At 41.7% G+C, this 16007-nt stretch overlaps 1 protein-coding gene across 5 annotated transcripts in view; it reads left to right on the top strand.

Annotated features, from left to right (window-relative positions):
- Positions 1–16007, top strand: part of nlgn2a (neuroligin 2a) — a 168882-nt gene that overhangs the window by 101304 nt on the left and 51571 nt on the right. For all 5 annotated transcript variants that reach the window (XM_058624877.1, XM_058624880.1, XM_058624878.1 and 2 more), the window contains one exon: positions 10666–10815. In XM_058624877.1, the coding sequence (XP_058480860.1) occupies positions 10666–10815 (150 nt within the window). The remainder of the gene's footprint in view (positions 1–10665; positions 10816–16007) is intronic.

The following is a 16007-nucleotide window of genomic DNA, read 5'->3' on the forward strand; positions in this document are numbered from 1 at the left end:
ACAGAGAGGATTGGGGATAATGAGAGGTTGCAAGAGCACACACACGAGTGGGGAGCAGAGGATGATACATTTTCATGATACAGAAAATGTGCAAATAGAGGGGACACACGCGTGCGTTTATCTACACGCATGATCCAGAAAATGGACATTGATCATCGCCCGCTATAATCATTTTGCCAAGGCGTGCTGTACAGTGCACGGCACACTAGGCTCTCACACTTTCCTTCCTTTAACGCACGTCAAGAGTAACCAGAGTAACACTTTAATGTTTACCCTTTACAGGCCACTCATTGTTAAAAATGTCAACCCTGAGTGTAATTTTCTTATATTTCTTTAAGGTCCATATTTGATAAAAAAAATCAAAATAAAGTGAAAGGAACATTAATATAGAACATTATAGGACAGTGGCTGCAACTGGGCACTGACTTCATCCTCACTCTGTGTTTTGGTTGCTTTTGTGCTTTTAGATATCAAGAAATACAGAATTATTTGACGTGACAATTTCACCTTAGTGTGCTCATGTCATCACTGGATTAGATCGTGGAAAGTAATAATTCAACATACTTTAAACGTGTTTTAATATCCCTTTAACACAGAGCGTATCGCAGAGCGACGCGTTTGCGCAAGCGCACTTTGCATTACCGTAATTACACAATGGTTTGAGCGATCGGAAGAATTCCTGAAAGCTGAGAAGTCAAAGCCAACATGTGGTGATTACGGTAATTTTGATATTGAGACAAAAACTAAAACGCAAACCTTTTTTTTTTTAAATATGTTTTATACTGTTCAAATTTCAAATTCAAAAACGCAAAATCTGGTGTTCAAATTGTTAATACACTATTTTAACATGCAGTAAATTGTAAATAACTGTTAGATATTGAAAGGTATTCTGGAATAATGGGCAAAAACACTTCACAGGACATTTTCTGGCCCTTTTATGGTTAAAATAAGGAAAAACAAAGTCCAGACGGACATTTAGACGCTTGGGTTAAAGGGTTAAATTATCAGACAAGCAAATTATCATTAACTATTAAAAAAATACTGCAGATTTAGCGAGGATATAGTCTTGGTGGTATAGTTGATTGTATGTAAAATAGGAACATAATTACTGCAACGCGGATTCAAAACCCTGCAGGAGTAGGATTCAAGTGGGTTGCTATGACTGAACCGTTGTTGCACTGAAGCAAGTATTTCAGTTTAACACGTTTCCTTTTTTTCTCGGATGCTCTTTTATGTCTTAAAATAGTGCATTTCTTCAAGTGAAATGGTTTAAATGCCACTGTCGAGCTACTGTGCAGTACCAGGGTCATGTTTAAGCAGTAAAAAGTAAAGATGAAGTGTTTATTCTTGAAGAAATACGCACAGTATGTCCCTGTGAGTGGGTGATAAAAGACGCAAATAAATACCGACTTGATGAACGGCGTAATCACGTCGAGAGTATTTCATTCAGTCGGCCAAGCGTCCAGGTGAAGTTTGCGGGATAATACAGAGCAGAGGTGTCGGCGCAGCAGGCAGAGGTCAAGCTCGTCGAATAGGCCCGGGCCATAAAAGGGTGTCTGAGCTAGTTTAGTAATTTACAGCAGGCACTGTGGATGCAGCAGGAGCCTTCAACGTTTAATAGACTGAATGAAGTGTGAATGATGAATGGGACGGTGTTTTTTTTCTTTCTTTATTAGTGAAGTTGGAGGATAATCATTTCATTTGCTGCGTCGCTCAAAGGCACGGAGCAACTTTTAAGGTAGAGTGGAAGGATGTTACTCACTGCGAGAGCTGACATTTAATGCACCTTAAAAGTCAGCACGGTGGCCTCCACCACTCCACATTCATTTTCTCTGGTAACACAACCTGCGGATGTTTTATTTCCTCTCTCATGGAGACAGAATTTGGCATAAATTTGGCATCACAATTACGATCATGTTAGATATTTATGCTTTATGTATCTGACTGTTTGTTTTTTAACTTCGTCGTTCCCACTCCTGACACCTGACACCTGACACGCCATAGGAAATGACATTTTCTCACTGATCAAGCTCAAAGAAAAGGGAAATAAAGGGAGAGCAAGAGAGAGGAGCAGAGGCTACGTCCAAACAGGCTTGAGGCTGAAAGAAAGGGATGTGGAAAATGGAGGAGAATAAGTCCGTTATGAAGGGAAACGACAGACCCAGCAGTGGGGAAGCAAGCACAATGCCCGCGTTTGTGTCGTCTTTGTCACTGTGGCATTTTGGAACACAGAATGGCTTTGTGTATTTGTGTGTTTTCTTCCCCCCCGTCCCCCCAATTTGTGGAATTGATCTGTTCCCTAACAGTGAGCAAAACGAAAAGTCGGCCTAATCCAGTCATTATTTATCACGCGGATGGGAAATAAAGAGGGAGAGATATAATTTAACAGTAGAAGTGCTACAAAAGCGCACGACAGAGCGATAAGGGAAAGATAGAGGGAAAACAAATAGATACAGAGGGAGCTGCAAACTGAGTCAGGCAAGACCCTTGAATGTGCCGGGCCTGTAGCTGAGCTCAGAGAGAGGGTTCACAAATAGAGTCGCAGCACGACGCGGCCCCAGTGATAGATTCAGACGGAGGGAGAAAGTAGCAAGAGATGAAAATAAAGGAATCACAGAGAAAATGGAGATCAGACAACAAACAAGTGGAGCAGACGACAGAGAGAGGCCAGGGCGGCAGCTGCTGCGGGACGAGAGTGAAGAGCGAGCGATGAAGATTGTGAAATAGATTGAGAGCAACAGGAAGTCAGAGAAGAGGAGGAGAGGGCACTCGCTGGTGGCCAGTGTGAAGACGCGTATGCGTGTGTGTGTGTGTGTGTGTGTGTGTGTTTGAGTGAGTGGACGGAGATAAAAGAAAGTAAGACAGCCAGAGAAAATTAAAGAATGGCTGCTTGTGTTTTTTTTAAAAGATGTTATTGTGACAAATAAGAGCAAGCTGTTTTAAAACAGTTCAGTGCACTTATTCTTATTCCTGCTGCTTGCGCTTGTACTTTTTTTTTAAACCTCACCCACTCTTTATATCTGCTGCTGAAAATGGAGGCGTTGAACTCCACAGACAGAAAAGTAAAGGTTTCAGATGCTCAGCACTTTGAAACAACCGCAGCAATAAGGCTGCTCGCTCCCGTCTTAATGTGGGATCAATATTATCTGTAGCTTTGATACGAGAGGAGATGGATCCAATTTTGTATGAATTATATACTTTTGATGGTTTGTTTTCTGGGGGAGCGTGATGAGCTGTGAGGTGGAGGCTCATATCAGTGTCGGAATAGCAACACCACAGACTCTTTCAGACTCTCAGCTCGTTCCTGTTTTAAAGCGACGCTTTTCATGTCTGTGTGCCAATGCATTAGCACTAATGTGGTGTTAACGGCTTACTAGTTTAAAACGACTGCACTGGATTGATATCGGTATCGTTAGAGACCCAGGGTTGTGATAGCTGTATCGGTGCCTGATGAGGTCAGTGTTTAAAGAGTGTCGCTTGATTAAAGGCCCGATCACAGCACAGAGTTCTGCAAAAGCAGCAGCGCCGGAATCAATATCGGTCGAAAATGATCTTCAGGTTGCTCCGGGAAATCCATACGAAGCAGGTACACAGTCGGCCGTCGGCTTTGGGTCCACATGGCAAGCGTTTGAGCTCCTTGGCAATGTAAACAACAGTGTTGACGGAGACTGAAGTTATAAAAAATTTAAAAAAGGGTTGGACGGAAGCCCAGTGAGAAATGTGTTTTTTCAGTCCTTAGACACACGCGTGATTGTCAGTAACCAAGAGTCAAGTCAGCGTAGAGGTTTCTACAGGGCAGAAACTCACGGCGGAGCATTGTTCTGCTGTTGTGCATGAATCAATTCCACTTAATATGATTATCCAATAAACCAAGAGGCAAGCGCGCGCCATATGTCCATGCACAAAGTGGAAAACAAACGGCACATAAGACTTGTGCAATTTCAAACAGCGCGTCCGAGCAGGTGTTTTGCAGGGTTTTGATAGCATTGTAATAGACTTGTTTGATTCAAAAAAAGAAAAAAAGAAAAAAGCTCAACAATGTAATAAATCTTTTACAAGGCAATGTAATTGTTAATTTGTGTAATTATGCACAGTTTAATCAGGATGTTAAGAGGCTCACGGTACACTGGGACTGACGCTCCAGACTCCAGAGTCAGCTGCCAAACAGCCACCGCTGAATGGATGAAATTCACCGGCAAGAAAATGTCCCAAAGGGACGCTTCACGTTTGATTCCTTTGTTCTGGATCCTCTAAGAGCGCGCACATGTCAACACTGTCTCGGGGAAATTGATATGAGGCACGAGATTGAGGTTAAAGTAGGGCGTGATACAACGTCTCTGCATGCCAGACGTTGTAAAACGCCAAAGAAAGAGTATGTAAACGGGAATAATTTAAAGTTTGAGAGCGAAGATGTTAAATGTCGACATTCATCCGTGAGCGAGTTTTTGTGAATGAGGACAAAACACGGTCAATATTCTGTCACCAAATGTTCTTATATTCCAAATGAGGCTCTGCTTCAAAAACAAAACAGGTGTTGGTCAGTGTTTATGAGAGGTAGAGGTAGCAAATACAAGTGTACGCATACACACTCTTACACACACACACACACACACACAGAGAGAGAGACGTCCCAGATGCAATCAGGACGACCTTTGCCTTCATCCATTGTGCTCTAACGATTAAGCCTCTGCACTGCTCTCTGGCCTGTGGGCCAACTCTGCTGCTGTGCATCTCATCACATCTCATTCATCACTGCACATCTGTCTTAACCTCCGGCCCTCTGTCACATCAGCCTGCTATTGACCTCCTATTGACCCACACACACACACACACATACACACATTTGCAGCACACGGTTGGATTGTTGTACAGTTTGTTTTTCGCCCCAATCCAAACTCAAGGTTTCTAAAAACTCACAATAGTCCTCATCGCCGCTATCTCTACAGTCCTTCAGTCGATCGTGACTGAAATTGCAGGTCACAGGAACACAGAGATATCCACCAACGTGTGTCCTCCATGACACTCTGGTAATATTTTTCAACACTCTACAACCTTTTTGCTAATTGGAGCACGAGTACAGTGCACTGCTCCGGCCTGTGTGTATTTGCACAGAGATGACAGTTCATCGTTTGCCGGGAATTCATTTCCCTATTATTACTGCTTGGAACCTCATAGTAAAAGGTCAATATTTATTTCACACCTGCCTCTGCATGTATGCACACACACACACACACACACACAGATTCATCCACGCTAATGGAAATGAATATGTTGGAGAAATGCACTCATTTGGGCCTACAGTCATTGGGAGAGGTGAAACATTCTGTGTGCTATGTTATCTCCCCCTCGCCAACGTCATTTACGAGGTTTCTTGAATGCATCTTGAAGATGCTCCTCTAACTCAACACCCTTCGGACCCTGCAGAAGTGATTCAATTTCCCAAGGTCATTGAATGCATCTTGTAAGCTGCTGCATGTGCTAGAGTGGAAAACTGCCCTCTGACAAAAGTACTGGAGTAGAAATGTTTACATGAATTGGAATTTTCCTCGGAAAAGTGACCATATTTGCTTGAAATGCTCACTCGAATGCTTTTTAAATGCCGTGACTTCACGCAGCCTCCCACACCGCTGTCGTACATCCCAGCTATTACTGAGGAAAATAAACAAGAAGAAATATGAATGTAGACTCGATATCAAGTTATTTCAGTGCTGTTATCCTCTCAGTCACACCCTGAACTTCAGCTGCACCACTTATCGGTCTTTCCCCGTCCCTCTATGTGACCATAAAATCAACATCCGATGGTGATGTGCACAGCGCAGCGGACCACGTTCCATCCCCGCGACTAATCAGGCAGCTGATAAACACCCACGTCTCATCAGGAGACCACAGGGTGGCATCTCGGAGGGCAGCGTTGGGCAGGGTGTGCTAAACTGGAACACTCCACACAAGTTTAGGCCTAATCATCTCATTGTCTCTGTTCTGCTTGAAAGGATCAGCAGCCATGCTAAGCTCCTCGGGGGGAAACCAGTCTTCAGCTGCTCTCTGCCATCCTGCTTTGTCTTTCCCGTCGCTGTTGTTTGTGTTTGCTTTCTTTTCCGTGGCATTGTTTGAATGTCTGTTCACCTTTTTATTAAAAAGGAGAAGAAAAAAAAAGAGTCCTTTGTTAGTTATTATTCCTGTTGTGTCGGTTTAGGTGTTTTGTGTTGTTGTGATTTCTGAGTGTGTATCAGCCCGTCAAATAATTAAAAAAAACTAGTTCAGCCCAATTTCTGACCACCAACATTATGACGTTGGCTTGTCCCTGTGCTGTCCTCCTTTAGTTAGACATGTAGTAAACAGACAAATGAGTGCTGTGTCACAGTGAGTAATCACGTCTGTGTGGACGTGATTACCATCTGCCTATAATCTCAGGACATCTTGGGTTTGTGGAGGATTTGTACGTACGCTCTGTCCCATTTGCCAGACGAGCTCCGAGGTCCAGCACCACAAGTAAACACAGGACGTCATGCTGTCAGGCGGCACCTGCTTCTTTTTGTTCGTTTGTGTGTGGATACGTTTGATTATGACCCAGTGCAAAAACAGAGGACGCTGATTTCATACATACAGCGTATAGGACATTGTCAAACCGTGTGTGAGTGTGTACTTGTTACCACTTTTAGACCTTTTTCTGGCACAAATTACCTGGTTTTTTTCTAAATAAACCTTGTTTTTTTTCTTCATTTTAAATCGTTAATGCACTATTTTAACATGCAGTAAATTGTTAATAACTGCCACATATTGAAATACATTTTGTGGCCCTTTTATGGTTCAAAATAAGCACAAAAAAAGACGGACATTTTGATGCTCGTTGGAATTGCATGCTAAATTTTAGTTGTGACAGCGACATGACAAAGCCAAAGGCAGCAAACAGGAGAGAGAGAGTGTGTGTGTGTGTGTCTGTGTGTACATGTGTAGCCCCTTAGGGCCTCAGTCCTCCCTGTCACTGTGGAAATGATTCATGGACACAGAGTCTACAGGTCAACTGTGACAGTCTGCTTGGTGTGTGTGTGTGTGTCGTATATGGGCGTGGCTGGGTACATGAGGTGCATCTGCATTCTGTCTCCCATGATGCCACTGACTGTCTTCATCTACTGACGCAGAATACAGAGATGTGTGTGTGTGTGTGTGTGTGTGTGTGTGGGAAGTGCACGTGTGGTTATTGGTCGCTAATGAAATGAGATTCAGGTGGAGACGTGGGGAAGGGCATCACGGGGGCTTGAGATTCACGAGAGCAATATGTTGCCACAGCAACAGTCAACGAGACTTTGTCCATGTGAGAGTGGCCCGTGTTGGGACGATGAGAGAGGGAGAGAGAGAGAGAGAGAGAGAGAGAGAGAGGATGTGCGGAAAGAAGTTGAAGCAAAGCAGTTGCCATAGCGACTCTCCTTTGCAACTGCCTGTGAATTCCTCTCTCCCCAAGTGCAAGTGTGAGCACCTGACTGACGCACTGGTGTTGTCGTCATGTGTACGTATGACTGAGATCATGTGATAACCTTGTGGACTCATAGCTGTTAATTTATGCTGTCCATGAGTCATGTGTCGTACATCTCTCTTGCCTTCTAACACATCCTGCTATATTTATTCATTTAGTTATTTATTTATTTATTTGTGTGGCTTTTTTTTGCACTACTGCTCTCTTACATCCTCAGGCCTCCACACATGCACACACACGGGGAAGCCAACAGGGGCTGTCACTGTGCCACAGTTCTCCTGTGTTGCCATATGCTACCACAGACTCCTGGCAGGCAGGGGTGTCATTGCTCTTAGCCAGAAGAGCCTGGTTCAAAGGCCAACGAGAGCCCATCAGGGACCATCCTGCTCACACACAGCGCTGCAGGAGCAGACATATGCTCTAAAGTCTCATGACTGACATTAAGCGGAAGCGCTGAGAAATGATCTGCTTTTAAGAGGGAGCGATGCCAGGAGTGAAAGTAAAAACTAAACACCCTCAGCTCTCTGAAAATCATCCAAAACCGTCCATATGATTTTTGAGTGCCATCCCCAGATTGTTAACATTTAATGATTGCAGAAGCACACGTGTCATATGTGACGTGTGACTGATGACCCGAGACGAGTCCACTATCTCTAAAACACCCATCTGTTGTGATTTCTGTCACATTTACTGTCATTTTCTTATGTCGTGATTTAAGGTTGTTTTTTTTACAGTGCAGGTCATTTTTGCCAGTGCTGGAATGCAGTGACAGTCGCTGGTCTTTGAAACAGTTGAAGCTCATTTCATACCCAGCTGTTTATACATAAATTCTGCAAACAAACAACTAGAACAAGGAAACACGATAATTATGTAAAACTGAAATGCTACACAGTACAGGTACAAATGAAAATGGGCTATATCGTCGAGCAAATAACACACGAAGAACAGCTGTTATGTCTACAAACTTCTCAGCTCACAAAGCCCACACAGCGCTGCGGCAGAAAAGGCTCTTCCGTCAATCAAAAACTGGTGCCACCTTTCAGACCGTTCATCCAGTCATCGCGCAGAAGCCCAGCGTCCGCCCACTGCTCCGTTGACTCCAAGAGAAGCTGAGCTTCCCTGGAAGTGACGATTTTACCGCATTTGTCCAATCATCGCCGAGCTCACTGCAGTGAAAAAAACCCTATTCCGTGCCATCCCATAGAGAACAGTTGAAGCTGAGGTTCAAGTGGTTTTAATGCGGAGGCTGCTACGGGAATACGAACATCACGTAACGTGTGATAAGCAACTGATTCTGAATGAACTAGTGACACGTTCTAATCGCGTACTAGCGCACTTTTAGCATTGAAATTTGCATTGAATACAACACAGAACACATTTGACGACATTTAAGAGAAAGCTGATGAGCCTCAGTATATGATGGAATTCTTGATTGTTAATTTTTGTCACTTTGTTGCATATACTTTTATTTGTGAAGTTAACACTTGACGTTTAGCGCTGCAGAAGTCACGTGCGTCAGTTTCAAGCCGTCGGATTCATACGCCCTTTAAATCCGCAGAGATCCAACAATATAGCACACAACTTGACGGGCTGACCGTCACGGTGCTTTTCGTGAGTATGGAAACAGCTACAGCGGACATTGTTCCATGTCGACTTTCTGATCCACTTCCTACTCCTGAGAACACCTTAACATCGCAATAAATGAATGTAAAATAAAGATTTCAAAGCTCGTAAGTGTGTTGGATTCTGTCCCTGATATAACGTGATCGAGTCCGTTGTGAGTTCCCATTGCCCCGTCTTCTTTACTCACTTCAAGCTTGTTTTATAGCAGTGATTCACGTCTGGCTTCTCTTGGGATCTTTGGCGAACCGGTAAAATGATCTCTATTTGCTTGTCGCCGACTGTTTTGCCGTCTCGGGGTGCAACAGTTATTCATCATCTTCAACTTTTTATGAATTCAGCTGATGAGGAGGACGTTTTTTTACCGTCGATATGTGGATTTATGTTCCGCTGAGTGTTGCATGATGGGATTTCATGACACTCTATAGATAGTTTGTGTTCCACAAGAAGCGGCTCAAACCTAAACCTCACGTTGTGTCTTTTAATGGCAGAAATGACAGTTTTCTGTAAAACTTTTCCATTATCTTTCCCCCTTTTTTTTTTTCACCCCGAGGCTGGATCTGCTAACAATGTGTGCCAGTGCAAAAAAAAAAATGATAGCATCCAAGAAACTGTGTTTTTAAAAGTTTTCCCACAGGGGATTTCAGACCCAGAAATTGGTTGGTGTAGCTGTCCTCGCAGCTCAGGGCAAACTGCAATTTGCATTCAGAGGAGCTTCAAGTACCGAGGTGCAAAATAAAATGAGAAAATGATAGAAACTCATTGCAGAAGTGATATATTAAGAGCCAGTGGCCTTTCATTATCTGTCGACTGCGCACAGAATCATCTTCAGACATCAGCGTTACTCCGACAGGTTTTAATATGTGCCCACTTGTGTGTTTTTGGTTTTTTTTCCTCGTTAAATGTGCCTGTGGTGTCTAGTTGCTTTTGTTTGCTTTGCCGCCCCAGAGTGCCTTTTCCACATGCTGTTAAATCACCTCTCCTGCAGCAGAGAGCTCCCTTGGAGGTGCACCTTGACACCAACACTTGATGCCCTCACAGTTAAAAAAAAAACACACTGTGCACACTGTGCGGGCCTCGCGTTCTCACCACTCTGTTTAACTGCATCTCCTCTCGTTCGGTTTGTGTTTCAGTCGTGGTCAATCAAGCGTCAGCGTGAAATAAAGATTGTCAGACGCTGTGATATACACGTTAGCGCTAATACACAACGCTGCCCAGTGATTTTCTCCAGGCATTATTGCTTTAATCACAAGGAAACATTTGATTAGATTCTTGCAGGGGTGTCTCTTGTTATTGCTTGTTGCTTGAATCATTGCCCGAGATCTAAATTACCTCAAACTAATTTTTTAGAGCTGACATCCAGCCGCAAGGAACAGTACAGTTCTCAGACGCTGATACAATACTGGTTTTTTTTTTCCCTCCGGCCGAGCAATTTGTTGTTTGCTCGGTATATTACGGAATAACACAATGTGTGATCAAAGAGAATATGGGAGGCATAAACAGAGTTATTGACTTTTTTTCCTTTCTGCTCTCCGGTCCCTGCTTTCTAATCTTTTGTGTGTCTGTGTGTTTAGATATCCGTGACCGCAGGAAGAAGCCCGTCATGCTGTTTATCCATGGAGGCTCCTACATGGAAGGCACCGGGAACATGTTTGACGCCAGCGTCCTCGCTGCATACGGCAACGTGATCGTGGTGACCATGAACTACCGGCTCGGTGTGCTCGGTAAGTGTTAAAAAGGAGGATCTCTCTTTTACTTTGCCATCGAACCAGACACAGGAGTGTCGTTTCGGCACTCGGGCAAGTCACTTTCTCTTAGCAGACTCGTGTATTTTCGGGAATTGATTAAGTAAGTGATGGATGACATCAATGCAATTCATCAATCTAATGGCAACCAGTGCATGAGTTGATCATGAGAGCTCACTTTGGCATTGATTTCCCTTTGTTGAACATTTTCCAGTCTCAACACAACTTTGATTATCCTGGTTTCCCTCAAACACTCCACCGTCATCTGTGACTCTCCCACATTTCACACACAAATCAAGAAATCGTGAAACATCCATTGTTCAGTTAACCCTTAGATCACAGAGCATTTAGGCTGCCTTTTCCCATGACTATGTTAAAACCTATACTTGAATGTGCAGTATAGAGTGCCTTATATCCTTGTTTTCCAGCACAACCTATAGGCAACCTATATCTGGTGAATAAGATGGGTTTTTTTTCATTTTCACTAACTATATAAACTATATCAAGTTTTAAAAATTGGATTAAACTTAACAAAACAACAAAAAGAAAAGAAAAAAGGTCTACTCTGTGATTTTTCTACAGCCCCCCTTCCAGGATGTCCATGTAAGGAGTTGTGTATTATCCCAGCTGCAATTTACCCAGGGTGCACCTGTGGCACGGATCTGTAGAAAAGCCTTTATTTCTCATAACATTGTGGTCTTTTTTTGATTTCTAAAAAATGGTTGGAATCCACACACAAATGTCTCCCATAGACCTCAACTCAACTCAAATGTATCGAGCACATTTCAAAAAAAACAACTGATGTTGAGTGCTGTACAGAATGACGTCAAATAAGAAAATAAAATCAGTAAGAATAGAAAGCAATAAGAACATAAAGGAGGAGCATGTAAGGCTGTAAGGAAACAGATGCTAACATCAGGAAAGTAAGTGTCTTTCATGAGTCAGAGACTGAGCACAGGCTCCTGGAGCTGTTTCAAAAATAGGTTTTTTACTTTCATGTGTTTTTTTGTCTCGTTTTTAAAAGGACATCACTCTGTTGTTGTTTTTTGGTGCTCTTGCATGGCCTGTGCTTTGGTGACAGATTTTCATTTGCATATAATTACTTTAAGTGTTGGGTTTTCAATTCATCCTTATTGGGTTTGTCAGCATTTTTTGTTTTTGTTTTTTTGTTTTTTTTTGCTTCAAGTGGATCATGAAATGCAGTCTAAAATGTGACCATCATCAGAAATCCACGGAGCTACCAGTAAACCAGTGTGACTGCGTGTTTCTTTGCTTTTGTACATGTGTGCTCTCACCGAGCAATGGTTAGCTGTCAGACGGTTGTTTTAAGTCATTTAATTATGAATACAGTGACATGTCTAAGGAAAATATGACTTTCTGAACATGCCGTAGACTACAATTATTCCTGTGCAATGACAGAATTGCTGTCTTGAACAAGGAATTGGTTCCAATAGTCGACAAGGATTGTGCATTTTCTTTCTTCCTTATTTTACTATCAAGTTTAAAAACAACCACAGTCAAATGTGTGAAAAACAAATCGGTATAATAAAGAAATTGAAAAAAAAAAAGCAATAAAACATTATATCATAAATATAAAAGAAGGGGGGAAAAACAGACACAGGATTTTGATGAGCTAAAGCTGTAACAATAAGACTTAATGCACCTACATTCTCTTTTAATGTGGTTTAATGGACCCCATCTAATACTGTACACAAAGTTGTTCAGTTTATTCGCTGATCTTGTCATAATATAATTAACTTGTGACAGGACCTAATAGCCAGAAAATTGAATAAATAATAGACGGCATCTTAAGAAGCAAATCAGTCATATATGTTGACTGCGGTTTCAAAGTCTGGGTGTTTTTGTATAAAAGAGAATAATCTCGGAATCTACAGAAGTGGATTAGTCACCGGAGTTTAGTTGTTAAAAGCAATAAAGTGAGTCAAATGTTTGCAGATTTGGTAGCAACAAAGAAAATAGATAAGTAAAGTGTTACATTCTCTCTTCCGAGGCATGCTTGATTTATCTTATTCATTTCCGCTGATGAGTTTGTGTATTTTCATCTCCCTCACTTATTCTGCCATATTCTGCTGGCATCGCTTGCATTTTCCTTCCCGGAGAAAGCAAACTGCAGCAGGGTCATTTGTGTCCAAGCGGACAGCTGCCGCTAACCACCGTCCATCCGGCACTATTTGGCCCCGGACTGGGACGGAAATGTGAGCAATCTTTTTGCCCCACACATGACAAATGATGGACGTGTTCTTGACAGAATGGCAGAGGCAGCAAGAAATGCACATTAGTGTGTGTGTGTCTGTGTGTGTGTGTGTGTGTGTGTGTGGGGGGGGGGGGGGGGTGTTGTTAGGCGAGCATATGACGCTGCATGCAGATCAGTGTCTGCTGTGTGTGGATCCACTGCGAGGCCTCCTGCTGTGTTTTTACACACTTGTGCCTGTGATTTGGAAGGGAAGCACAGAAATTATTGACACTGGAGCGACATGTGGTCATTTTGAACTCGTGATTATGTGGCTGCCTGTATTTGTGTGCAAAGGACACCAGCAGAGCGAGCAGAGAGCAGATCACCTCGGAAATGCTGAACTATATATATATATATATATATATATATATATATATATATAACGACACGACGATGAAAAGCCTCCGAATTTGCGCTATTGTCTGTTGTTATTGCTTTGTCCTATCCTCTCATTACTTCGTGATTCTCCACTGCTGCTCTGAAGCAGACACACGTTCACTAAAACAGAGATGTGTACAGTGTGTGGATATGTTTATGCATGAACACAATGTAACGTGTGTTTTGTAAAAGTCTGACTTACATCACCTTTAACCCTTTAACACCTAAGCCTCACCTAAAACCCTTTTGACCATTTTAACCATAAAAGGGCCAGAAACATATCAGTTATTTACTATTTACTGCATGGTAAAATAGTGTATTAATTTAAAATGAAGGAAAAACAAAAAGCTTTTTTAAAAAAAACACTGCAGTCATACATGGACATCAGATTTTGCATGTTAAATTTGAAATTGTTACCAAATGTTATTTTATTTAAAATAACATTTGGTTGAGTTTTTGTCTCAATGTGCAAAAACAGGCCAAAAAATGGAAACTAGGCACAGACGTTTTTTCCAACTCTTTCCTCTCTGGTGACACAGACGCTGGTTCGCCGGCTTCCCACAACTGCGCGAGTGAAATTACCGTAAAAACCACATGTTGGCTTCTGACATGCAGCTTCTCCGCTTTCAGAAACCGTTGGATATTGGATTTTTCCCGATAGCCCAAACCATCACGTAATTACAATAATGCAAAGTGTGCCTGTGCAAGCGTGTCATCTGCGATACGCTCGGTGTTAAAGGGTTAAACTATCTCCAGTTCCCCACCTGCATGTTCTGTAGACTCAGCCCCCACTGCAAAAAACATCATTTTGAGGTCTTGACCCACTGAGCCTGATATAAAATACTCTAAAGTCTGCAAAATGTTGCATCTGCTGTTTTCTATTTAGCACAGTATGTAATAACCCTGATCATAGAAATTAGTTAGAGCCGCAGCCATACGCTCATCAGAATGTGTGGCAGGGAATCATGAAATAATCTGGCAACGACAGATTGCAAAAGAAAAGAGCAAATTCTCTGCTGCGTCTGAAGTTGCTCAGGCCAGCGCACGACTCTCACACTGATTTTATTAGAACAAAGTAATTAAAGATATTGTGAGTGTAGGACTTGGCAATAAATCAATAAGAAAATGTACTGGGATACAATATCCTTGAACTGAATAGCAACATAACAAATGCTCATTTTACAATATAATGGTGATGTTGTATGCAAACACACATTGAGATATAAGTAGAATTTGAAAGTTTTATTTTTGCACATTAAGAGCAGGTATTTGGCTTGGATTTACATGGCTGCAGAAAAGGGAATTAACATAAAGCACAGTGTCCATAATCATAGGAACACTGTAAGGAAGGAACATATTACTTGTCATAACATACAGTATTTCTTAAGTTCAGTTAGGTAGCCTTAGTTGAGGTTGGTAGAGTGATGTGTAATGATCCTCCTTTGGTTCTGCATGTGAGCCTGCAGTGAGTCTATTGAATGATTAAATAACCTTGTTACAGCCTGAATCCTGTAGGAAATGAATTTGGTTCCATTGTAGACGGAAGAAATGACAGGGTCCACAATTTTAATGACCACATTCTCAGTGTGATAGGGTCGTTTCACAGAGTATAGTGCTGTGCAGAGCTTGTGCGTACATCATATTCCTTCGTGAAATAAGTAAAATACAAGAACTGGTCCAACTCTCCACCTCCCACCCTTGTTGCTGGCATGCAAGACAACTACGTCAGCTGCCCTACTATTCCTTTACTCCACACTCCATCTCGACTCCCCCTTTTCTGCTCAGTGCCTTACTATTTCTGCTGCCTGTTTAGATCTCCTCTCCCCGTGGCAGTTTGGCCATAGATCCATCCACTCCAAACCCGTCAAAGCATCCCATTTGGTGCATTACAATCCCAGCAGCAGGGCAATAGCGTCTCTGTCGACTCTGTGGTACAAATAGCTACAAAAATCATAGCTTTAGTTACTTTATTGACATAATTCATTTGTAAGTTACATTAATTTACTATCTCTATGTTTATTTTTCATGCAGAAAACAATCATTTAGGAGTAAACGTGTTGTTGGGGTCACATTGAGTTGACAGAATATTTTTCTTTAGAATCTTTAGATTCATGGTTCACTTTATTATCATTCATCATATTAATACATGGATAACAACAATTGCCACTCAGGACCAGCATAATTAAATCTACAAAAATAGGCCTAAACCAATAAGGATAGATCATTTAGTAGCATTATAAAACCTAGTGAAAACCAAGCATCTGATAAAACATTTCTGGAGCAAATCAAATTAAACTAAATTGCAAAAAAACTAAAAAAACTTTAGTTAAAAGACTTTAATTCTGTCTCTATAATTTTTTTCTACACCTAAATTATTTATATAAAAATAATGCATTAACGAAATACTAAGTATATGAAACAAAATAAAAACTAAAAAGTGACCTTTTATCAAGTAGATGGGAACATATTTTCATATTTTAGTAAAAAAAAATTGCTTGTTGATTAAAATTAAGTCAAAAACCAATTGATGAATGGGTCT

The sequence above is a fragment of the Solea solea genome, chromosome 3 (assembly GCF_958295425.1).
Source record: "Solea solea chromosome 3, fSolSol10.1, whole genome shotgun sequence".
NCBI lineage: Eukaryota > Metazoa > Chordata > Actinopteri > Pleuronectiformes > Soleidae > Solea > Solea solea.